At 38.8% G+C, this 26,428-nt stretch overlaps 1 protein-coding gene across 4 annotated transcripts in view; it reads left to right on the top strand.

Moving 5' to 3' along the window:
* Positions 1-26,428, top strand: part of PRIM2 (DNA primase subunit 2) — a 462,179-nt gene that overhangs the window by 132,991 nt on the left and 302,760 nt on the right. Inside the window, exons 1-5 of one of the 4 annotated variants that reach the window (XM_012441560.2) lie at positions 5,617-5,688; positions 6,442-6,604; positions 8,758-8,861; positions 12,472-12,551; positions 14,206-14,326. In XM_012441560.2, coding sequence (XP_012296983.2) covers positions 6,451-6,604; positions 8,758-8,861; positions 12,472-12,551; positions 14,206-14,326 — 459 coding nt within the window. In that variant the 5' untranslated portion in view covers positions 5,617-5,688; positions 6,442-6,450. Of the gene's footprint in view, positions 1-5,616; positions 5,689-6,426; positions 6,605-8,757; positions 8,862-12,471; positions 12,552-14,205; positions 14,327-26,428 lie in introns of those variants that run through there. The other 3 variants (XM_012441561.2, XM_012441559.2, XM_064360945.1) reach the window with 3 other exon arrangements.

Here is a 26,428-nt window from a genome sequence, read left to right as displayed (position 1 = left end):
ACTTTTTCTTCCATTGATTTGTACAGTGGATCTGTCATATACTAAGTTTCCTCATAGGTGTGGGACCATGTTTGTGTTTTCTGTTCTCTTCTGTTGATTGATGACTTTATTCTTGGACCAATATCATAATGTCTTAAATACTATGGAATTAAGATTAGCCTTCCATCTGCCTGAACTGCTATTCTCCTAAAGATACACATGACTAAATCCCAAATTTTCTTCTAGTCTCTGTTTCATGGCCACATTCTTAGCCAGCCTTTCCTGGCTATCCTTTCTAAAATTTCAATATCTCCTTTAAAAACTTTACATCTAGGCCGGGCATGGTGGCTCACGCCTGTAATCCCAGCACTCTGGGAGGCTGAGGCGGGCAGATCACCTGACGTTGGGAGTTCAAGACCAACCTGACCAACATGGTGAAACCCCATCTTTAAAACAAAACAAAACAAAACAAACACACAAAAAAACTTTACATCCTTCTTTTCTGTTGGAAATAGATGCTTGGTGCCACAGAGAAAAATTAGCACTGAGACAAAGGATATTTCAGCAATGCAATTTTTACTTCCTGGACTGTAGGAAGGGTACTCTCACTAGCCATCTTGCCGCAAGAGTACAATAAACAAAGGGAAACACACACATTTATTTCTAACACATTTTGGGGTTGTCCTTACTGCTATGTCTGATATCCATTAGCTGGAGCCAGACCTTACAATTTAAACTAAAACCCGATTGGCTAACAACTTAAAACTTTTTCTAAACAGATGAAAGCAACAGAGAGCAGAGACATGCCTGTGAGCACGTTCAGCACAGATACCTTGGTTAAAGTACAAGGACACAGAATGTACCACGTGCCTGTAAGCATGGCATATTTAATAGCTACACAGGATATGGCTTAACAAAGTTATTAGCACACTTATGATTTATTCTTTAACAAGAAAGGAAACTTTAAAAAGGAACTTTTCTACTTCCCACATTTTCTGATTATTTTTTTTCTGCTTAGTGTTTATCTAACATATGATTTATGCCTTTAACTTGTTTATTGTTTCTCTTTCCCACTAGAAGGTTTATGAGGGCAGGAATTTTTGTGTCTCTCATCATTCTTGTATCCCCAGCATAGGAAACACTGCCTGGCACTTAGTAAGTATTTTATTACTATTTCTGGAACAAATCAAATAATGTCGATATACGGAAGGGTAGCGCTTCTTCACGGTACTACCCTTTACAAATGTGCTTTCTCTCCAGTTCTCCTGCTCCTTGATTTTGACTAACAAAAGCAATCTAAAGCAAATGGAGAAAAAAATAAAATGCTTTCTTTAGGTTGTTTATCAGCTAACTCCTAGAGGTAGGCAGTGAAATGGGGAGGGTGGAGGGCCAGAGGTTGGCTAACTCTGCATTATCTTTTATGGGCCCGCTATCTTGCTGAAAATACCTCCTGTTCCCTGCTTTTCATGGCAAACACAGCTGGCGGGATCTAGTTTATAGCATGCTTACTTGGTAAAGCAGCTTACCATGCCTTTGGTTTTTAAGACGACACACCCTGCACAGAGGAGGAATGAACACTCACTTAGATTTACCAAGCATGGCAACTAAATTCTTAGCTGTGTGACACTTTTTCGGACAGAAGTTCTGGAGCTGTGGAGGAGTTACCTCAGGGTAAATGCCATCTGGGGCAGTCTGTCTGTAGCTGGGTAATGCCCAGGGCAGGCACTGAACTTAGCAGTGATGATTCATGGAAATTCTGTCAGAGAAGGTACTCTGTGCTTTATTACAGGCTAAACTAGGAAGCCAACTCATTCTGGAAGGAATGTGTATAAAGTTTTCAGATGAGGACTTGAAGTTTTATAGGTTGGAGTCACATTTGATTCAAACCATCTGTTTAATGGGAAGCTGAACCTAGCATTTTTTTCATACATCTCTCACAGTATTCAGCAATTCCGTGTCATAAGTATTTGTTGAGGGCCCATGGAGTGCCAGACACTGGGGTCACAGAAATGAATGAATCATCTTAGTTTTCGAGATGCTATGGCTCAGTGGAAGTAAAACTTAGGTGTTTATTTATGTTTTCCTCCCCATGATTGTGAGGTCAATGTCTGTAATTTACAAGGATGTTGGTTGCCAGGGCTGAGCATTGTGTCAATCCATTTTTGTAGATGAAGTGAATACATGAAAGAGCTCACAGTGATTTTACTGAATATGGGTAGTGAAATGTTTAACATTATTGTGGATTACTGCTACTGTGATATTTAGGTTTATATTGCAATTGACTCTGGATTCAGAAAAAAACTCTTCACAGTGAGGTAGTGACCAAAACTGAGGCATTAGGAAACAATAAAAATGCTGGAATAGCTGACCAACACAGGCTATTTTGTTCCCCGAGGCTTAAAATCAGTTTTTAATATGATGATGAAAAGGCAGCTATTATGTGACGTAGCTAGTAAGATGTTGGTATGTTAAGCATGAACATGTATTTCCAGTTTTCTTTGAGCTGGTCATAAAATGACATTGGCTACTTTGTCATTTATTTTTATTTTTTAATTTTAATTTTTTTTTTTGAGACAGAGACTCGCTGTTTAGGCTGTAGTGCAGTGGCACAATCTTGGCTCACTGCAACCTCTGCCTCCCGGATTCAAGCGATTCTCCTGCCTCGGCCTCCCAAGTAGCTGGGATTATAGGCACCCACCACCACACCAGGCTAATTTTTGTATTTTTAGTAGAGATGGGGTTTCACCATGTTAGCCAGGATGGTCTCGATCTCCTGACCTCGTGATCTGCCCGTCTTGGCCTCTCAAAGTGCTGGGATTACAGGCGTGAGCCACCGCGCCTGGCCTCGTCTTTTCTTTTTCTTTTTATATATTATTTGAGACAGTGTCTCACTCTGTTGCCAGGCTGGAGGGTAGTGGCATGATCTCGGCTCACTGCAACCTCCACCTCCCCTGTTTAAGCGATTTTCCTGCCTCAGCCTTACAAGTAGCTAGGATTACAGGCACCCACCACCACGTCTGGCTAATTTTTGCATTTCTAGTAGAGACGGGGTTTCACCATGTTGGCCAGGCTGGTCTCAAACTCCTGACCTCAATTCACCCACCTTGGCCTCCCAAAGTGCTGGGATTACAGGTGTGAGCCACTGCGCCTGGCTTACTTCATCTTTTAATTGGGCCGATTATTGTAGCAAGCACTTTAGGGATCACAGAGATGAAAAAAGGGCTCATCCAAACAAAGCTTAAAACCTAGTAGTGCTGGAATTCTTAATCAGCCACATATGGTGATCTTGAACCTCTTGAAATAGTATACATCCATTATAGGTGCATTTTTCTGAGGAGAGCTTTCATCAAATTGTCCAGTGGTTCATAGACATAATTACATCCCTCTACTACAGAATTTCTTAATCTTAATCTTCCAAAAGATAACAAACTTCAGTAGCAGAGGGCTATAATTATTTAAAGCACTACACCATATGGGAATCATAAAGAGCCTCGGGGGTTTGAATGAGGAGCAAAACAGGTGGCAACACCGAGTAGTCTCTTTATAAAATCCTTGCCAATTTTGCAGGAGAAAATTTCTTTGCTGCCAGTGATAAAAACATTTTTCATATTTAACAGTAGTTATTTTTTAATGAGTTACATGTTCCTCTTCTTTTCCCATTTTTTTTCTTTGTGTCTTAGGATGTTTTCCTAATGAATTAACTTCTTTGTTTCCTGATGGCATTAATCTTTTTGATGTTAATACTTTTGGTAGGCCGAAAAGGCCTAGTTTGATGACTGTAAAATGCTTTTAGGAATTTTTTAGTTGCATAATTTAATATTTTTATGGTCAAGTTTTTATATCTTTTTTTGTAATTTATAATATTTAAATCTGGTATGCAGAGATCAGATATTCATTTAAATATTCTTATGGTCTGTGCTGCAGGTTTTTTCAGGCAGTTTATATGCTTTCAGTTTTCTTCTCTGGAGCAGGTGATGATAATTATGTATTTGATAGAGAGAGGAAGAAAAGAGGTGAAGCTCTGCTGCCACACTACTGGAATTGGTGTAGTGAGATGGTTAGCACTGTGGGGTCTTGAGAGTTTCCCTGGGTTTGAACGTGGCTGTGACATAATATGTCCTTTTGACTTCATTTAACTTCTCTGTTCATCAGTTTCCGTATCTAGAAAATAAGCTTAATAAAATAACCTTTGGGAGGCCCAGGCGGGAGGATCCCTTGAGGTCAAGAGTTCGAGACCAGCCTGGCCAACATGGCGAAACCCCATCTCTACTAGAAATACAAAAATTAGCCAGGTGTGGTGGCTGGCGCCTGTAATCCCAGCTAGTCGGGAGGCTGAGGCAGGAGAATAGCTTGAACCCGGGGGGCAGAGGTTGCAGTGAGCTGAGATCGCGACACTGCACTCCATCCTGGGCGACAGAACAAGAATCCGTCGCGCGGGGGTGGGAGTGGGGGTAAATAACCTACCTTATATAGTTATGAGAATAAAATGAATTGATATGTAAACCACTTAGAACAGGTCCTGGTATAAAGTCAGTGCCAGCCACAGTTTAGTCTAGGCTGGGTAGGTGCTTTGAAGCTTGATATTGTTTCAATACACTCTTCATTTCTAAAAACGTGAACATTTCAAAGCGTTTATTTGATCTCTAAAGGACTACTGATACCGGAGCCTCATTCCAGCACATTTGTAAGCGAGACACGCCTCCCAGAGGCCACGAGTGAAGTTAATTCCAGTTCTCGAAAATCTTACAGACAGCAGAGAACTGGTGTGGCTCTGACCCGCAGCTTGGGAGTCTACAGTCCGACATCTGGAAAGTAAGCGGCAGGTCCACTTCGTCTCCAGCGGCTCCGCTTCTTCCACTCTACCTTCCCTCCGAGGCTGGGCTCTGCTAATTCCTGTAGACTGCAGAATGATTTCTGCGAATGTGCATTCTTTCATTCATTCGAGTTCATTCCACAGATAATTCAGCTGAGCGCTTACTCTGTGCGAGGCATTGCCGGGGAGAGGGGGAGTGAACTGAATGTGGAACCTAATAGTAAGGGGCTTGCGCCCAATAGGAAATTCAAAATACGCATTGTACGTAGATGGGCAAACTAACGATGATCTTGTAGCTTCTGTTTCCTCAAGTGCCAAATGGGGGTAATACAACCTTATAGGACTTTATCGGTCTGTGAAAGATTAGAGGAAAAAAAAAAGAGCCCCTAATCGTAAGCTAGGTGCAAAAATGATCCTAATGCCTGTTTTCGTCATTCCTCCCACGATCGAAAGTGATGAGTGCCAGCCCTGCAAGTTAAAGCGCCATATTTTCCTCATTTTACGGAGTGTTTGTTGGTGTCTCCAAACGAAGTTATATTGGTTCAGTTTTTGGCATATGCGAGTTTTCCTCGCTAGCATTCAGCATCCTAGTTTCAACCGTTAAAAGCGGCTGACTCCACATACAGGAAGTAAATCTAAAAAAAAAATCCCCAAAACACTGATATCTAAAAATTTTAAAGCTGGCAAAGTGGATGAAACACATTGTGGTCCCAAACGAGCTCCACTGAGCATGCGCAGAGCCCAAGGCCCAACCCCCTACAATCAGCCAACGGGAAGTGGGGGAGGGCGGGCCTTCTGCTCTAGTCACTTCCGCCTCCGGTTTCATATGAACTCTCCCGCCACCCGGGAACAGTGGCTGTCAGCGTTTGTGTTTTCCCGAGTTTGGGTTCTTGCAGGTAAGGGAAATTCCCGCAAATTTAGGACAGAGAGCAATCTTATTGTTGAGGCTTGCATGTCGAGAGAAAGGAGAAATCCATCACTTTGCAGGCAGCAGGAGCAGGACAGATTTGGCGGGTTGGGAGTATTGGATATTGGTTGGTTGGTTGGTTTGGGCAGGCACTTAGGTGCCAGGGAGGAGTTGAGGGGAGATAGGTTTGCCCGTGGAGTGGGGCGGGGGGTTGGGGATGGAACTTTTATAAGGCACTTGTGGATACTCCCTAAAAGGAGTTCTGAAAGACACTTGTTCTGTTTCTCAAAGTCATGGGAAGTAACTGGACTCAGTCCATTAAATAAGAACCTCATTTAGCCAGAACCTACGGCACTTTCCTGTGAGTTCAGGATTGCAGACCACGTAAAACTTTTATGTTAACTCTTGAGATCCCAAAGATCCGAGAGCAGTGACACACAGGCCTATAATGAGCAGGCATCACCTGACTTTCATGTTGCTGAAAATTAGGCTCACCACCTGTATCTCCTCTAGCACCTCTTCCACCCCCATTACAAATTGTTATAGGTGTATTGTAGAAAATCTGGAAAATACAGAAGGACATCATCCAGGAGTTGCCACTGTTAACGTTTTGTGCATGCTTTCAACTCCATTTTTTCCCCCCCTGTGTTCGTGGAATTAGTTTTTCGTGTTTTTTTCTTTGTTATTTTCTTTTCAACTTTATTTTCCATCATTTTATGCTTTTCAGGTGCTTCCTTCTAAGGTGACCAAGATGGAGTTTACTGGAAAACTGAGGAGGATGCCGTGGTTGGCAGGTGACCAGAGAAATGCTTCCTACCCTCATTGCCTTCAGTTTTACTTGCAGCCGCCTTCTGAAAACATATCTTTAATAGAATTTGAAAACTTGGCTATTGATAGAGTTAAATGTAAGTGATATGTAAATTAGAATGTATGTATTCTTGAGAAGCTCACTTACCCTTTGTGAGAATGAATGAAAGTAATTCATTTTCTTCATTCAGCAATCCATTCAACAAATATTTTTTGAGGGATTGGTGCTCATTCATTATTTATTGTACAGTGCATATTATCGAGTGCCACCGTGTTCTAAGTGGCAGGGATTTTGAGATGAATAACATAATTTTTTGTGGAAGCTATATTCTAGTACATGGACACAGACCTCCAAGATAATAGTCATAAATCAGTATTTTAACTGCTCTAGTAGAAGTTAATGGTAATGCTGTTGAAACAAAGGAGTGAGAGTGACTGACTTAGTCTGATTAAGTAAGACTTTTTAGAGACGTTGAAATGTGATCTGGACCTTGAAGAATGAGTAGAAATTTTCCAGCAGAGAAGTGAAGAGTTTTTCCAAGCTGAGATAATGGCCTCTGCAAAGGTTTGGAGCATGAAAGACAATTTATTATTTGAGATAACAGTAACAAGTTCAGGAGTTCAGGGTGGATGGAGACGTATGGATAACGGAGGGCATTTTGTGCCATGCTAATGATGTAATAATGAGGTGTAAGAAGGATATGGCCATTGTCTTAGGGGCCTACTTATCCTCAATGTGTTGCTAGAGGAAAGAATGGGTTAGACATGAACTGAAACAGAAACATTAGCATTGTCTTCAGAGTTTATGTTCCAGGATATCCTTGTGGGGAAATCAGAAGGAAAGGTAAGATACCGTTAATCATTCTTAGAGGAGGAGGGTGAGCAATGCTAATACAGAGAGGAGGCACTCCTCAGTACCTGTGTGTTGAGTGAAGGAATGAAGACAAGGGAGAAAAGAGTTTTAGAAAGCTTAGCAGTGTCACATACTTCAGAGGGATTAAGATAGTGATTGAAAAGTGTTCCTGGAGTTTGGCTTGTGAGGTGAAATGATAAGGGCCTGAACTACGGCAATGACAATGGCAGTGATAGGAAGGGAGAGATATAAGGGATGCTGAGGAGAGGGGCATTGATAGGATTTGGTGACTGGATATGAGGAGTGAGGGAGCAGGTGTGGAGTGGCTGAAGTTCCTGCTTGGATGATCTGATGCATAGAAAGTCTGCTGATGGAGATGGGCATGGCAGGAAGAGGAGTAGGAATGAGGGAAGGATAATTAAATTTGGATACCATGATAAGGAGGTACCTGTGGGACATGAGTTTATGTTCAGGAGACAATTAGAAGTTTTTCATTCTTCAAAAATGCCTCCAGATAATAATTCATCTGAGGAACGACTGATAAGGTACTTTAGGAACCTTTGAACAATATGTAGCATCTGTTCAGGATGGTTCATTTGGCTGATTGGATGTCCCTTCTTCTTCACTGTTGTGCCCTGCCCTTGGCTTCATCAGGAAAGGAAGGGCTGTTTTTTTTTCTGATGAATCTATGCTGAGTAAATGAAGCCGACTGCCTAACAGGCAGCTCCATATGAAGGATGCACACAAGGAGTGCTTAGTTTTTTTTTCCATATTGACATACTTTTCTGTTCCTCAGCAACAGTGGCTCCATACAGGAATGATTATTCACCATCCATCCCTCTTCCCTTATTGAGAATCCCTGGTATTAGGTTATGCTGTGGGACATGGATATTTTTTACATGTAGATGGACATTTTCCTCTTATAAGCATGTGTAGTTTATATAATGTAGTTACAGGAAATAAACTGGCAATTACTTATCATGTTCTGTAAACAGGTAATTGTGGAATTGCCCTCCATAGATTTTGTCTTGGATTTAGTTTTAAAACAATATCTTAGGCTGGGTGCGGTGGCTCATGCCTGTAATCCCAGCACTTTGGGAGGCCAAGGCAGGCAGATCACGAGGTTGGGAGATCGAGACCATCCTGGCTAACATGGTGAAACCCCATCTGGACTAAAATACAAAAAAATTAGCCGGGGATGGTGGCATGTGCCTGTAGTCCCAGCTACTAGGGAGGTCGAGGCAGGGAAATCTCTTGAACCCAGGAGATGGAGGTTGTAGTGATCGTGCCACTGCACTCCAGCCTGGTGACAGAGCAAGACTCTGTCTCAAAAAAATCAAAAAACAAAGAAACAAGAGAGACATTATCTTGCATTTATACCTTTTTTCTTTTTTTTAGTGTTAAAATCAGTTGAAAATCTTGGAGTAAGCTATGTGAAAGGAACTGAGCAATACCAGAGTAAGTTGGAGAATGAGCTTCGAAAGCTCAAGTTTTCCTACAGAGTAAGTAAAAAAGGAAAAAAAAAATTCCTTCAGTTTCTGTATATTTATGTATAGAGTGTCACTCATGGGAAAGGGCTTATATTAAGCACTGGGCTTTTATAAAGGGTAATGTATCATGGCCTCTGCCTGAAAGTACTTCAGTCTGTTAGGGGTGGTTGACATGAAGTCAGATGATTATAATATGGTAGGGTTTCTCAACCTCAGGACTAACATCATTTTGGGTCTAATAATTCCTTGTTGCAGGGACTGTCCTGTGCATTGTAGGATGCTCAGTAGCATCTCCGGCTTCAACCCCTACATATTTCCAGATATTGCCAAATCTATCCCATACAATATAGGATAATGACTGTGTTTATAGATGTGTGCTCCAGGAACTCCAAAAACATATAATTACTCAGCTCAAATTGGGGAGGTTTGGGAACACTTTCCATAAGAGGTAGTACTGGAGCTGCGTGTTGACAGATGTGATCAGATTTTCATTTTGGGAAGATGACTGCCAACAGCAGATTGACAGGGTCATGTTTGTTAGGAGGGAAACCAGTTAGAAGCCTGGAAATGATGAGAGTCTGAATTAAATGAGAGAAGGGGACCGATTGAAGAGGTATTAAGAAGGTGAAATCAAAAGGTTTTAGTGACTGATTTCAGGGGGAATGGAGAGAGAAGAGTGACAAATGACACCCAGGTTTCTAATTAGGAAAAGTAGTGGATAGTGATGTGTGATATGCAGGAGGAGAAATCAGTCTTGGAAGATGTAGAGTTTAGTTCTCAACATGAATTTGAGGTGCCTGTGGAGATGTCTAGTGGACAATTGGATATACAAGTCTGGATATACAGGAAGACATCTTGTGAGAGTATAGATTTAGCAGACGGTTGGAATCATCAGGAGTAGGTAAGAGCACTCTAGCATAATATTTGAGTGAGAAAAGATGATGGTGGAAGACAAGACATGAGGAATACTAATATTGAAGGTAAAGTGGAATTGGAGGAGTTTAGGAAGGAGATTGAAAAGGAGGTTTCTGAGAAGTAGGAGATGAACCAGGATAGTAGTGTCATAGAAGCCAAGGAAGGCTGGAGTTTCAGTAATGATCATGATGTAAATAATGCTAATAGGGAATAACAGCTGCAGATATTTATATTAATAGTATGTTTACTATGCACCAGACTTTGTTCTAAGTGCATTACATCTATTAACCCATGTATGTAATTCATATAGCAGTCTTAGGAGGTAGGTATTATTATCATTCTTATTTTACAGATACAGCCTATTTATTGATAGGCTGAATACCTTGCCCAAGCTCGTAATATGGTAAATGGTGGAGCCAAGATTCAAATCTGGGTATTTTGTTTCTGTGGTAGTGCTTTTAACCACAACAGTTTCAGAAGCTTAAGACAGGTTATGTAAGAGGTATTGTACAGTGTCCATTGGATTTAGCAGCCGGATGGACCCTTGTAGGTAGGGGTAGAGACCAGAACAATGACAATGGTTGGAGGAGGAAGATGGAGAGGTGGATATGGAAGATGTACTGTTTTAAAATGTGTAGCTTAAAAGAGAAGAGAAACAGGGCAGAATATAGAGGTTGTTTTAGGGAAAAGAGAAGATACACAAGCACACATTTGTACACGTATGACAGGAGATACTTGAGGAAGAGGGGACTTGAAGATAAAACTTTGAGAGAGCATTTGATAAATGAGGCTCCCTAAGAGGCACAAGCAAATGGGTTGGGGGGTTTAGGTGCAGGAATTAGCTTTTCATATGGTTTGGCTGTGTCCCCACCCAAATCTCATCTTGAATTGTAGTTCCCGTAATCTCCATGTGTTGTGGGAGGGACCCCGTGGGAGGTAATTGAATCATAGAGGCAGTTATCCCTGTGCTGCTGTTCTCGTGATAGTGAGTGAATTCTCATGAGATCTGATGGTTTTATAAGGAGCTTTTCCTTGTTTTGCTCGGCACTTCTACTTACTGCCACCATGTAAAGAAGGACATGTTTGCTTCCTCTTCTGCCATGTTTGTAAGTTTCCTGAGGCCTCCCCATCCCTGGGGAACTGTGAGTCAGTTAAACCTCTTTCCTTTATAAATTCTTGGGTATGTCTTTATTAGCAGCATGAAAATGGACAAATACAGCTTTACATGCTGGGAAGAGGAGATGTTCTGTAGAGATGGATGGAAGGCAACACAACATGTGTATGCAGAAGCTTGGTACTGAAGGATTCTGCCTAGTAGTCTTTATTTTCTGTAAAGTATGTGAAGTCATGTGTTCAGAGAGAGGGGAAAGGTGCTCTAGTGGGGGTCTTGGGATAACTGGTGAAGACTGAAGATTTTCTGAGAAGTGAGGAAGGAAATGATTTTGTGTCAAATATCAATATTGCTTCTTATTCTGGACAACCTTAGTGACCCTGAACAAGTTACATAACTTCCCTGTGCCTCAGTTTCCTTATCTTTAAAATAGGATTATAGTAGTTCCTAACTTATAGGGTATTTTTTTTAAGGATTAAATGGGTTAATGCCTTAAAAAATGCTAAGGGTATTGAGTGGTACCTAGTAAGTGCTCAAGACATGTTTGTTCTTATTATTTTGGACCCGACTAAGTATTCCATGGCATTGGTAAGGATCTGGTTGAGATTATAGACCATGAAATTATATTTTCCCAGTTCCCATAGTTGTGTGTGTTTTTTCTCTTCAGAGGTTCTTAGCATTTTGGGAATAGGACTGTGTAGTGTCATTGTAGATTAAGTAAGAATCTAGGTTTTACCAAATGGTTGAAATTAAAGAAGTTGAGGTTGGTGTAAGAAGTTGTTGAAGTGGAGAACACTGTGGGTATAGGCTGGATAAGAAGAAAATTAAAAGAGAGGGGTTGGTTGGAAGAAAATAGTGGGGTCCAAACCCAAAAAGTTTTGTTGAGATTAGTTTACTTCTCAGTTTCATCTGATTGGTAACTGAAGTAAAATGATAATTACCCTGAAAAGGATATTAAAAAATGTTTTGGCAGTGACAACACATGGACACAGGGAGGGGAACGCCACACAGCAGAGCCTGTCAGTCGGTGGAGGGCAACAGGAGGGAGAGCATTAGGACAAATACCTAATGCATGTGGGGCTTAAAACCTAGATGATGGGTTGATAGGTGCAGCAAACCACTATGTCACGTATATACCTATGTAACCTGTACTTTCTGCACATGTATCCCAGAACTTAAAAGAAAAAAAAATGTTTTGGGACTGGGTGGGGTGGCTTATGCCTGTAATTCTAGCGCTTTGGGAGACCAAGGTGGGAGGATTGCTTGAGACCAGGAGTTGTAACCAGTCTTGGGAACATATTGAGACCCCATTTGTACAAAAGATAAAAAATTAGCAGGGTGAGGTGGGTGTTGCTTGTAGTCCCAGCTACTTGGGAGGTTGAGTCTGGAGCATCACTTGAGCCCAGGAGTTTGAAGTTATAGTGAGCTGTGATTGACCATTACCCTCCAGTTTGGGTGATAGAGTGAGTCCCCTTCTCTAAAAAAAAGAAATGTTTTTGAAACTTAATTTACCATTGGCTTAGACTGGCTTAGTATTTCTTTATACCTCTTACCATTCCAATGTATTTATTTTATTCATGTGTCATTATTTTTAAGGAAAGCTTAGAAGATGAATATGAACCACGAAGAAGAGATCATATTTCTCATTTTATTTTGCGCCTTGCTTATTGCCAGTCGTGAGTATATGTTTATGTTCTCACAGTCAAATCTGGTGTCTTGGGTTATAAATTGGTATGTGGTAAGTTGATGTGTTGTGCTGAACATAGGAAAACCCTGAATAACATCAGGAACTAGTTGATCATGGGTTGAACACTGTTACAGTAAATTGTTTGGAACATATTATTTACTTAAAAATATTGAAAAAGATTCTTGCAAAAATTTGCCTGATGAAACACTTCTTAAGTTTGTGAGAGAGACTCTTCATTTGAGATTTTAAACCGGAAGGGATTTTATTAGGAAGAAGGACTTTTGATGATATAAAATGATATCATTTTCCTGCAATAAAATGATAATATTTATAAGAAAAAATTAAACCCACACTTGAATTTGATATAGGTTTTTGGAATTTGAGCTCTGTGGGCCTTGTAAATCCAAGACATTTTTGTTTGGTAGTTGGTTTCTTTTAAGTTAATAGTGCCACCCACAGGTAGAAAGAGTTACTCGCTTTTTTTTTTTTTTAACTTGTTTTCCCCCGACATGTTAATTTTGGCCACATAATTTAGTTATGGCTATCTTTTTTTTTTTTTAATAGGCTTGTCAAATGAGACTCTTGAATTGCTTACTATCCAAAGATGATAATTGAGAAATTACTTACCACTTTTGGTTCTAGAGTTTTTCTTCTGTAAAAAAGCAAATGAAGTTTGTGAAATTTATATAATAAATTAATTGCTGACAATCTCCTAAAAAAAGTGAAAATCCCCTAAAAAATATGAAATCATATTTTGCATCCAGTAGGGTAATTATTTTATTATATAGCAGTAATACACTTGAACATTTTATTGCTTTTAAATATTGTCATATATATGTGTGTATTAAATTTTGTGAAATTATAAATTGTAAAGCTGTAAGCAAAGTTTCCTTTGCAATGTTAATCTGATCAAAATTGCCTTAAAAAATTTGGTGTCTTTTGTTTGGCATTTATAAAGCCACCTCAAGCCAAAGGAGTGCCCAGTTTCCCCATTTTCTTTTTTTTCCTCTCTCTTTTTTTTTTTTTTTTTGAGTTAGATTCTCACACCATTGCCCAGCCTGGAGTACAGTGATGTGATCTTGGCTCACTGCAGCCTCGACCTCCCTGGGCTCAGGTGATCCTCCCACCTCAGCCTCCTGAGAAGCTGGAATTATAGGCATGTGCCACCATACCTGGCTCATTTTTTTGTTTTTTGTAGATATGTGGTTTTACTAAGTTGCCCAGGCTGGTCTCAAACTCCTGGGCTCAGGCGATGTGCCTGCCTTGACCTCCCGAAGTGCTAGGATTACAGGTGTGAGCCACCACACCTAGCCTGTATTTTCTAATATAAAATGTATATTTCGTAGTTACATTAAATGCATAAAGTATTTTATGTTATTTAATAATAATGCAGCTAAGTTCAAAGCATTCTGTATTTAATCCTTTTAATTTTTAACATCCCCTCTACCTGGTACCCAACACATCCCTAGAAGATTATGATATGTGGTGTTCATATTCTCCTTACCATGATAGAGGACTGCATGTTTTTAACTGCTGTTTGTTGGCATCTTGCTCATGTTTGAATATTGTTTTATAAACATTTCTTAGATTTAATAATCACTGGATTTTTAGTTTGCACTATAATTTCTCTGTCTTCATTTCAGTGAAGATCTTAGACGCTGGTTCATTCAACAAGAAATGGATCTCCTTCGATTTAGATTCGGTATTTTACCCAAGGATAAAATTCAAGATTTCTTAAAGGATAGCCATTTGCAGTTTGAGGCTGTAAGTAAATTTTTGTACTCATTTCTAATTATTCTCACCATTCATTTTTCCCTTCTGTCTTAAGTGCTGGTACTAACTTGTGGTGTATTCTCTTTACATTCTCTAAGTACATGCCTGAAACAGTAGCTAATAGCTTTGTACAACAATGTATCTTTCCTTCCCTATGACTAGAAGAAAAGGGGCTACTTAATAACAAAGTCTCACATTTAGTTGTTCTGTTAAATATGTGCTTTATTAAAGCACCAGAAGGTTTACTTTATAAAGGTTCATCTTTAACCAAAATTTTGTAGGCCAAAATTTTAAAGCTAATAATGTATTAAAGAATAAAGATAAGTGATGGTTACTTATTTATAGTAGTGAAATTTAGAGGAGGTAATACTTTATTTAAAAGTCAGCTGTCACATGGGGCACAGTGCCTCATGCCTCAACCTCCCAAGTAGCTGGGATTACAGGCACCCACCATCAAGTCCAGCTGATTTTTGTATTTTTAGTAGATACGAGGTTCACCATCTTGGTGAAGTGCCAGTGCGGTGGTTCACACCTGTAATCCCAGCACTGGGAGGCTGAGGCGGGTGGATCACCTGAGGTGAGGAGTTTGAGACCAAGGGAAACTGGGCACTCCTCCACCTGACTGCTCTAAAACTTCCAGAGCAGAATTTTTCTACATTTTCATTGTGGCATATATCTACCTAAAAGACACAAATTCTAGATTACGCGCAGTGGCTCATGCCTGTAATCCCAGCACTTTGGGAGGCCAAGGCGGTGGATCACCTGAGTTCAGGGGTTCAAGACCAGCCTGGCCAAAACGGTGAAACTCCGTCTCTACCAAAAATACAAAAATTAGCCAGGCATGGTGGTGTACGCCTGTAGTCCCAGCTACTCAGGAGGCTAGGGTAGGAGAATTGCTTGAACCCGGGAGGCAGAGGTTGCAGTGAGCTGAAATCGCACCACTGCACTCCAGCCTGAGTGACAGAGCGAGACTCCTCAAAAAAAAAAAAAAGAATTCTATTTCCAATACTTATCCCTGTTAAATGAGTCCCAAAGATCTCTTCTTTTTTATATGATTACAATATGTAAATCATTCAGATTTATCAGCAAAATTATTTTTTAAAACTATTCAGACAGATCTTACTGACAATCAACTTTTTGTTTTATAGTTTTTGATTTTTTGTTTTTTGACACAGTCTCACTCTATTGCCCAGACTAGAGTGCAGTGGCACGATCTCAGCTCATCACAACCTCCACCTCCTGGTTCAAACAATTTTCATGCCTCAGCCTCCTAAGTAGCTGGGATTACAGGTGCCCAACACCATGCCTGGCTAATTTTTTGTATTTTTTGTAGAGTTGGGGTTTCACCATGTTGGCCAGGAAGGTCTCGAACTCCTGACCTCAAGTGATCTGCCCACCACAGCCTCCCCAAGTGCTGGGATTACAGGCATGAGCCACTGCGCGTAATCTAGAATTTGTGTCTTTTAGGTAGATATATGCCACGATGAAAATGTAGAAAAATTCTGCTCTGGAAGTTTTAGAGCAGTCAGGTGGTAGTAGGACTGGCTGAGACTCTATTTTTTTGTTGGAATGTGTGGCTTGAAGCCAAATAAAATAAAGAAGTGGAAGTTGCAATAGGTGAAAGACATTGTCCTGTCTAACAAGTAGAAGACATAGTCACTGTAACAAGGAACACTATGGAGTACATGAGTTAGAGACAAGAAACTGCAAAGGAAAGTGAACCAACATTTCATAGATGTTTAGTGTTGAATATATGCTAGGAAGGCACTTTCTATAGTTTCTTTACTTCATGAGGTTTCCTTTTTTTTTTTTTTTCTTTTTTGAGATGGAGTCTCACTCTGTCTACCAGGCTGGAGTGCAATGACGTGATCTCGCCATTGCAACCTCTCCCTCCTGGGTTCTAGTGATTCTCCTGCCTCAACCTCCCAAGTAGCTGGGATTACAGGCACCCACCATCAAGTCCAGCTGATTTTTGTATTTTTAGTAGATACGAGGTTCACCATCTTGGTCAGGGTGGTCTCAAACTCCTCACCTCAGGTGATCCACCCGCCTCAGCCTCCCAGTGCTGGGATTACAGGTGTGAACCACCGCACCTGGCACTTCACGAGGTTTCTAAGTCGCATCTACCTTTGCATATACAGATGTCATGCATGGTACCATCTGAACCAAACCCGTTGAATCTTCCACTTTGCTTTTGACTTTGATCCTTGGCGAAGTCCATTATTGCGATTATCAATTATAGTTAATTTATCCTTTCATATTAGAAATAGTTTATTTTTTGCTTTTGTTGACATTGCTGATTTTTAGTAGGTCATAGAGAGAAGTGTCCTTGAGAAGGTCTGTTATTTATTCTAGAGCAACTGTCTCCAACCTTTTTGGCACCAGGGACTCGTTTCATGGAAGACAGTTTTTCCACGGACTGAGGTGGGGGGTTGGGGAGGGTTGTGGATGGTTTTGGGATGAACTGTTCCATCTCAGATAGGCATTAGATTCTCATAAGGAGTGCACATCCTAGATACCTCACATATGCGGTTCACAGTAGGGTTCGTACTCCTATAAGAATCTAATGCCTCTACTAATCTGACAGGAAATGGAGCTCAGATGATAATGCTGACTCGCTGCTCACCTCCTGTGCAGCCCAGTTCCTAACAGACCATCAACTAGTACTGGTATTGTGGCTTGAGAGTTGGAGACCCCTGTTCATTGTTTTTTTTTGTTTGTTTGTTTGTTTGTTTTTTGAGATGGAGTCTCACTCTGTCACCCAGGCTGGAGTGCAATGGTGCGATCTCGGCTCACTGCAACCTCCACCTGCCAGGTTCAAGCGATTCTCCTGCCTCAGCCTCCTGAGTAGCTGGGATTATAGGCATGCACCACCAGCCTGGCTAATTTTTTATATCTTTAGTAGAGATGGGGTTTCACCATGTTGGCCAGGCTGGTCTCAAACTCCTGAACTTGTGATCCACCCACTTCGGCCTCCCAAAGGATTATAGGCATAGCACCCAGCCACATGTAGTTTTTTTTAAATAATAGATTTATGGAGCTAGAATTCACAAATCTTGACATGCACTTTTTTTTACAACGTATAATTCATTGGTTTTTAGTGTGATTACAGATTGTATAACCAACACCACTATATAATTTTAGGACATTTTCATCACCCTGAAAATGAAACCTCATACTCATTTATGATCACTTCCTATTCTTCCTCTCTCAACTCTTGGCAGCCACTAACCTGCTTTCTGTGTCTGGATTTGTCTATTCTGAACATTTCATTTAAATGGAGTCATAAAACATGTGGTCTTTTGTGGTTGGCTTTTTTTACTTATCATAATATTTTTGAGTTTCATCCATGCTGTAGAATGTATCAGTACTTAATATTTAATTTCCAAATAACATTTTGCCTGTTCAGCATTTGATGGACATTTGGATTGTTTCCACATTTTGACTATTATGAATAATGTTACAGGGAATATTTGTGTCCAGGTTTTTGTGTGAATATCTTTTCCTTTCTCTCAGCTGTATACCTAGGAGTGGAATTGCTAGGTCATAGGGTGATTCGGTTTTTAAACTTTTGAGGAGCTATCAAAATGTTTTCCAAAGTGGCTATATCATTATATATCTTACCAGCAGTGGATGAGGGTTCCATTTTCTCCACATCCTCACCAAAAGTCGTTACCTTTTTAAAAAATGTAGTCATCATAGTGGGTATGAAGTGGTATGTAATTATGGTTTTGATTTGCATTTCTAATGAAGCTAAACATTTTTTAATGTGCTTATTGATCATTTTTATATCATCTGTGGAGAGATGTCTGTGCAGATCCTTTGCCTGATTTTTAGTTGATTTATTTGTCTTTTTATTGTTGAGTGTTGAGTTCTTTACATATTCTGGATACAAGTTCATTATCAGATATATGATTTGCAAATATTTTTCCCATTCTGAAGGTTGTCATTTCATTTTCTTGATGATACTGTTTGAAACAGAAAGGTTTTTTTTTTTTTTTAAATGAAGTCTAATTTATCGTTTTTTCTTGTCCCTTGTGCTTTTGCTGTTGAGTCTAAGAAGCTTTGCCCAATGCGAGGTCATAAAAATTTACTCCTACAATTTTTTCTGTATTTTGTAGTTTTAGCTCTTACATTTATATCTGTGGTTCATTTTGAATTAATTTCTATACATAGTGTGAAGTAGGAGTCCAACTTCATTCTTTTGCATGTAGATAACTAGCGGTCCCAGCATCATTTGTTAAAATGACCATTCTTTCCTCATTGAATTTTCTTGGCACACTTGTCAAGTCAGTTGACTGTTAATATAGTTTGGCTGTGTCCCCACCCAAATCTCATCTTGAATTGTAGTTCCTGTAATCCTCATGTATCATGGGAGGGACCTGGTGGGAGGTAATTGAATCATGGGGTCAGTCTCCCCCATCCTATTTTCATGATAGTGAGTAAGTTCTCATGAGATCTGATGGTTTTATAAGGGGCTTCCTCCTTTGCTTGGTTCTCATTCTCTCCCCTGTCACCCTGTGAAGAGGTGCTATCCACTATGACTGTATGTTCCTGAGGCTTCCCCAGACACGCGGAACTGTGAGTTGATTAAACCTCATTCCTTTACAAATTACCCAATCTCAGGCAGTTCTTTATAGCAGCGTGAGAATGGACTAATACAACTGTCAATGTAAACATTTATTTCAGTACTCTTAATTTTATTCCAATGATCTTGTCTTTCCTTATGTCAGTACTATGTGGTCTTGATTATTAGTTACTGTTGCTTTGTTGTTAAGATTTAAAATTGAGAAGTATGAGTTCTCCAGCTTTGTTCTTTTTTCAAGATTGTTTTGGCTACTCTGGGTTCCTTGCATTTTTTAGTGAATTTTGGAATCAACTTGTGAATTTCTACCGAGAACCTAGCTAGGATTCACATTGGGCTTACAACGAATATGTAGTTCAGTTTGGGAGGTATTCTTTTTGTAATGATATTAAGTCTTCCAATCCCCAAACATGGGATGTCTATTTATTTAGATTTTCTTTAATTTTTTTCAACAATGTCTTGTAATTTTTTGTTAAATTTATACGTAAATATTTTATTCTTCAATGTTATTGTAAGTGGAGTTGTTTTCTGTGTTTCATTTTGGAATGTTCATTGCTACTACGTAAAAATCCAGATGATTTTTGTATATTGATCTTGTATCCTGCAACCTTGCCCAACTTTTTTTCTAATTCTAACAGTTTTATGGTGGATTCATTATGAGATTATTCTCCAGAGATATTCTGACTCCTTACTTTCTAATCAGGATGCTTTTTGTTTCTATATTTTTGCCCAATTGCCCAGCTAGAATATCCAGTACAGTGTTGAATAGAAGTGGCAATAGCAGTCATCATGATCTGAGGGGAAAGCATTTAGTCTTTCACTATGTTGCATGGTATTAGCTGTGAGTTTTTTTTTTTTTTTTATAGATGCCCTTTATCAATAAGATTGAGGAAATTTTCTTCTAATTCTAGTTGAATATTTTCACTAAGAAAGGATGTTGTATTTTGTCAGTGCTTTTCCTGCACCAGTTGAGATGATCATATGATTTCTGTCTTTTATTAATGTGGTGTATTACATTAATTGATTTTTGGATGTCACACCAACCTTGCAATCCTGGAATAAATGCCCCTTGATCATGTTATGTAATCTTTGTAATATGCTGCTTGGTTTGGTTTGCTAGTATTTTGCTGAGGAGTTTTGCTTCTATATTGGTAAGGGATTTTGGTCTGTAGTTTTCTTGTGATGTCTGTATCTGGTTTTGGTATTAGGATCATATTGGCCTCATAGAATGAGTTGGGAAATGTTTTCTCCTCTTCTGTTTTTTGAAGAAGTTGGTGAAGGATTGGAGTTAATTCTTTTTTAAACGTTTTGTAGAATTTACCAGGGAATTCATCTGGGACTGGGCTTCTCTTTGTGAGTCATTAAAATTACCAATTCATTCTCTTTACTTATGAATCTATTTAAATTTTTATATTACTTTTTGAGTCAGTTTTAGTGATTTGTGTCTTTTTTGGAATTCGTTCACTTACTGTAGGTTATCTAATTATTCATGTAGTTATTCAGAGTTTTCTCTTACTCTTTTTATTTCTTTAAGAAAATGAAAGAGTTGGTGATGATGTCTTCTCTTGCTTTTTGATTTTAAGTCTTCTCTCTCTTTTCTTTTTTGTCAGCAGGGTAGAGGTTTGTCAGGGTTACTGGATTTTTTCAAAGAACCAACTTTTGGTTTCATTGATTTTTCTGTGTTATTCTCTAGACTCTGTTTAAGTAGTTTCCACTACAGTCTATTATTTCCTTCCTTCTGCTTGCTTTGGTTTGGTTTGCTTTTTTACTTCCAGTTTAAGGTAGGAGTTTAGGGTATTGATCTGAGATTTTTTTCTTTTTAAATGTAGATAACTATAAATTTTCCTGTGAGTACTGCTTTAGATGCAATCCATGAGTATTTGTATGCTGTATTTTCTTTTTCATATATTTAAAATATTATTTTTTTCTTTGACGCATTGATTAGAAGTGTTTAATTTGCCCATTTTTGAATTTCCTAAACTTCTGTTGCTGGTTTTAATTTAATTTCATTTTAGTTTGAGAATATATTTTATGTGACTGCAGTCGTTTAAAATTTATTGAGTTTCATTTTATGACCTAGCATATGGTTTATTCTGGAGGATGTTCCATGTGTGCTTGTGAAGAATGTGTATCTGCTGTTCTTGGTTGGAGTGTTTATAGATACAACTGTAAGATCTGGCTGGACTATAGTGTTTTTCAATGCTTCTGATTCCTGGTTCATCTTTTGCCTATTTATCCTATCCATTATTGCGAGTGGGGTACTAAAGTCTTTAACTGTTATTGTTTAATTATTTATTATCTGTAATTATTTATTATCTGTCAGTTTTTGCTTCATCCATTTTGGGGCTGTCAGGTGCATATATGTTTATAATTGTTAAATCTTCTTGCTGGGTTGACCCTTTTGTCATTATTGTTTCTCTCTTTCTCTAGTAAAAATTTCTGTTGTTGTTTTAAGGTCTGTTTTGTTTGATATTAGCATATGGGTAACCTCCCCCATATAGGCACCAAGGAATGAGAGCTAAGCAGAACACTGGCACAGTTAGGGCTTGAGGAATATCTCACTTTATAGCGTTACTACTCAGCTATTTCCTTTTATATAATCCTTTACATAATCATATATTAGTTTATAGAATTAGGGCTTGAAGTATCCCTTTATATAATCCTCTCTATATAATCATATAATAGTTGATAGTATGAGTGCCTAAGGAATATTTCCCTACATGTATACCTATAATTATATCTTAGTTTATAATCGGAGGAATGCCTAGAGTGGACATAGTACAGAGCATGAATTAAGAAATAAGCAGCTTATAATCGGAGGGATATGTAAAGCAGACACAGTGCAGAGCATGATTTAAGGGAAAAACAGCTATACCAGGACAAGAATCCATGGCCCAGGTGGCAGCATTCAGTATCATAAAGATACCTGCTGTATGGCAGGCTTGGGGCAAGAGCCACTCCTCCTGATAAAGGAGTTGTAGGACCTTGCTCCAGTTCTTGTGGAAGACTGCCCTCAGACCAGCAATCCACCTTGGTGACTGTGAACTTTATTAGCTTTTGCTACTGTGCTGCTCGAAAGCATCTTCCCACAGAACCCATTGGAAGCTGCCAGAAGGTGGCGGTAACCTTGACAGCTCAGTCACTGCTATGTGACTTAAATCATCCTCCTATAAATCTTCTTAGAAGTAGTTTGCCCATAGATAGAAGTATTGCACACTGCACCCTCTTCACTGTGCACGGCCCACCTTCAAGCCTCGGTGACCTAATGGGGATGGACTCCTTACTGCACACGGCCCTTGCCTTCATGGGAATGGGCCCCTTGCTGTGCATTGTCCAACTCCTGGCCTAGGTGACCTAATGGGGGCGGGCCCCATGTTTTATTGCTCATGACCCTATCACTATCCTTAAAGATGATTTCACTCACTGCCCTTCCCCCTAACCTATACTCAATAAATACTCATGCTTCTGGACATTCGGGGCCTCACCTGACTCCACTCATAGGTGGCGTGGCCCCCCGAGCCCAGCTGCATTTTGTTTGTACTTCTGTGTCCTGTCTCTCTATTTCTTGGATCCTGCACCTCAGCACAGCATAAGGCTTACCCCACGACCCTGTGGGGCCCTCAGCCCTACTCTAGCATAGCCATTCCAGATCTTTTATGGTTGTTGTTTACATGATACTTCTTTTTCTATTCTTTTTATTTTCATCCTTTACGTGTGTTTGAATTTAAAATGTGTTTGTTGTAGATACCATATAGTTGGATCATGTTCTTTTCTTTTTTATTCATTTTGGAAGTCTCTGCCTTTTGCATGGATTGTTTTATCCATTTATGTTTAATTACTGGTAACTTAGGATTTCCATATGCCATCTATTTGTTTGCTATGTCTTATGGTTTTTTGTTTCTGTTTCTCCCTTACTGCCTTCTTTGTGTTAAATTGGTATTTTCTAGTGTACCATTTTAATTCTTTGCTGTTTATTTTGCTATATTTTTTGAGTTGTTTTCTTAGCACTTTCCCTTGGAATTACAATTAAATTTTATTTAAAAATAATCTAGTTGGGATTAGCATTAAGTTAATTTCAGTAGTGTACAAACTTTTGTTCCCATATGCTCTGTTCCCAGCCCCCTGCCATTGTGTTAGTATGGTCATGCAAATTATATCTTAATATATCAACAGAGGTAAACTTTTTATTTTCTAGATCGTATGAAAAACGTATTTATTATACTGTCAAGCTTGAGTGTAGTTTGCCTCGGTATACAGGCAAATACCTGTATACTGGGAATATTTCTCATTGGCATTTTGGAGATATTCCTTGCTGTATTACCTTATAGCTTCTAGAGTTGCTCTTGAGAAGCCTGATTTCATTTTGACTTCTTATTGTTTGCATGTAACTTTGTGTCCTTTGCCAATCCCACTGCCTTGTATGGTGAACTTTCATGGCAATGTCTGCATCTTTTTTCATTTTTTGGGATGGGACCGTAGTGGGCCCTTTTAATCTGAAGATTTGGTTCTTTACTTAGGAAATTTCTTTTTATTCTTGCTTTAATAGTTTCTTTCTTTCGTTTTCTATGTTCTCTCTTTATAATCTTTTGTTAGTTGGAATTTATATCTTCTGGATAGGTACTCTTATTTTCTTTTCTGTCCTGACATTCAGTCTTTTCATTTTATTTTCTGAGAACTTTTTTCAACTGTTTTGCAAATTTTCTATTTATTTATTTTTCCTACTGTGTTTAATTTTTTTAAAAATTTATTTAAGAAATTGACATATAAAATTTTATGTACTTACTGTATAAAATATAATGTTTTGAAGTATACATTGTGGAATGATTACATCTAGCTAATTAACAAATGTATTACATCATCATAGTTATCATTTTTGTTATGAGAATACTTAATATCCATTCTCTTAGCATTTTTCAACAATGTAATTTGTTGTCATTAACTGTAGTCATCATGTTGTACAATGGATCTCTTGAACTTAATACTCCTAAGTGTGATTATGCATCCTTTGACTGACATCTCCCTAGCCCCTTTTCCTCCCTAACCACCCCAGCCTCTAGTAATCACTATTTTACTCCCTATTTCTATGAGATCAGTTTTTTTTAGATTCCACATAGGAGTGAGATCATGACCTATTTTTCTATCTGTGCCTGGCTTTTTTTACTTAACATAATATTCCTGTTTCATTCATGGTGTTGCAAGTGGCAGGATTTTCATCTTTTTCATGACGAATATTATTTCATTGTGTAGATATATCACATTAAAAAATCTATTTATCCATTGATGGACACTTAGGTTGATTCCATATCTTGGCTATTGTGAGTAGTGCTGCAGTAAACATGGTGTGCAGATGTCTTTGACATGCTGATTTCATTTCCTTTGGATACATACCCAGTGATGGGATTTTTCTGGAACATATGATGATTCTATTTTTAATTTTTTGAGGAACTTCCATATTGTTTTTCATTTCCAACAAAAAAGTAAAAAGAATAGCTGGGTATGGTGGTGCACACCTGTAATCCCAGCTACTTGGGAGGCTAAGGTGGGATGATTACTTCAGCCCAGGTATTAGAGGCTACGGTAAACTATGATCATGCCACTGCACTCCAACCAGGGCTACTGAGCAATACTCTGTCTCACAAAGAAATAAGAGAAGAATAATGATTTCCACTTCACAAATTTGTAAGGTTTAAATGAGGTAGTGTGTATAGAGTGCTTAGTACTGTGCATGGGATATATGCTAGGTAGTAATATTGCAGAGGATACAGAAGCAGCACATGCCTGTATTGTGAAGAAGTTTGGAGTCAATTAGAATGGTATGTTTTTACTGCAATTAAAAAAAAAATACTGGTTTTGAGTCATTTTGTTTTAGGAAAGAGGAATTTATGGGAAATGTATGCATAGGTTTAACAAGTGTATTGGTGTTTAAAATCACTCTAGTTGCTTCTTGTCTGTTTGCCATATTTTATTTATTTTTGAATTTATATCCTATTTGACTCTGCAGATCATTTGAGGTGCATTATAATAAAATGCACATTAAAGTAAGATGCAGAAATATGGATGCACTTGAAAGATTGGCTGAAGGATGATTAATATCCCTATTTATACATCCCAGGGTGGTCTTACACAACTTCTAAAGGAAACAGTGACTTTGGCTTCTTGTGTGACTGTTTTGGTTTTTCTAGTTCAGCGATTCTCAATGGGGGAATGGGATGGAGAGGTAGTCTTCCTAAGGTGTTTATCAGAACATGGGTGGAGGTTAGTGTATAGTAAACATTATGGCTTATGTTTTCGAAATATAAAAGATAGAATGTAAAGCTTGATTAAGTATTTGTGGCTGATGGGGATTCATGGAAGACAGAGTAACAAAGTATTGCAGAGAGCTTGGCAGAGTAACCATTCCTGTGATAGTCTGCAATCACTTTCCTGGCAGAGACTTTTTCCCCTGTTTTTCGTGGACTCTCCCATAGCATCTGATATTGGTAATTAAGGCACTTGAATCAGGTGCTGTTGATTAGCTTTCACCGGTCTCTGTAAGATCTTCCCATTTCATTGTAGGCTTTCCCAACTCTTACCATTTCATCAATTGGAACATGCACACTGTCTTCACTTTGGTTGCAATATATAGTTTGCATTTGAAAACTATTAAACCTAGTCAGATATCAGTGATCCTTTTAGACTCATGACAAAGTAAGGTTTGGGGAAAAGTTATTAGCATTTGTTGCATGAGGTGGTGTCTAATGTGTGACTTGCTGCCTAAGTCAGGTGCTGCTGCCTAAGTCGAGGTGGAAGGAAATAGTAGGAAGGAAACACGGGGCCATCTTGGTTTGTCACAGAAGCTGGATTGTTGGCACACATGTCTTAGAGTCAACCTGGACTTAAAGTGCTTGTGTGTTGTGTTTGTGTGCATTTCTCTGTCTTTTCAGTTTGCTTAATGCTGCAATTGCTTTTATGTTATCTACTTCTGTAAAATAAATAGATTTTTACCTTAGGAGGAGATGCAATGTTATACCTTAGTTGTATTATGTGTCCTTCAGTGGAGAGATACGTACCTAAAAAGGGATAATTAATGTCGTGTTCCATTTCTGACTTGGGCAGTGCATTGATCCTTTTTTAGTCTGTACTGGGTTTCTGTTGGGTGGTAGATTCTGAATCCTTACAACATAGAATAGAAAGCCTTAATATGAAGTGTTCAAAAAGGAAACACTGATATTTTTCATCTTTGACCTATATGTAAATAAATTGGATTTTAAATCTGAAATTTCTAAGAAGTTTCAGTGAGTAAATATCACTGTCCATGGGGACTATTTTGCATTTCTTATTGCTGAGTGATTGACTTAACTTTGGTCACATTAAAGGTGAATGGGTAAGATTAAACAGATTCTATTAATGTTTCTTCAGTTGGCCAGTTAGGGAAAGGTTAGGCTTTGGCAGCTGTCAGCCTTACAGACACAGGGTTTCTGTGCTGTTGCAGTCTAGAATCTGACAGCAGCTCATAATTTACTTGGATG

The sequence above is a fragment of the Aotus nancymaae genome, unplaced genomic scaffold, assembly GCF_030222135.1.
Source record: "Aotus nancymaae isolate 86718 unplaced genomic scaffold, 86718_ANA_hifiasm-v0.15.2.pri h1tg000040l, whole genome shotgun sequence".
Taxonomy (NCBI): Eukaryota; Metazoa; Chordata; class Mammalia; order Primates; family Aotidae; genus Aotus; species Aotus nancymaae.
The sequence above is the reverse complement of the archived record's forward strand: the minus strand, read 5'-3'. Positions and strand labels throughout refer to the sequence as shown.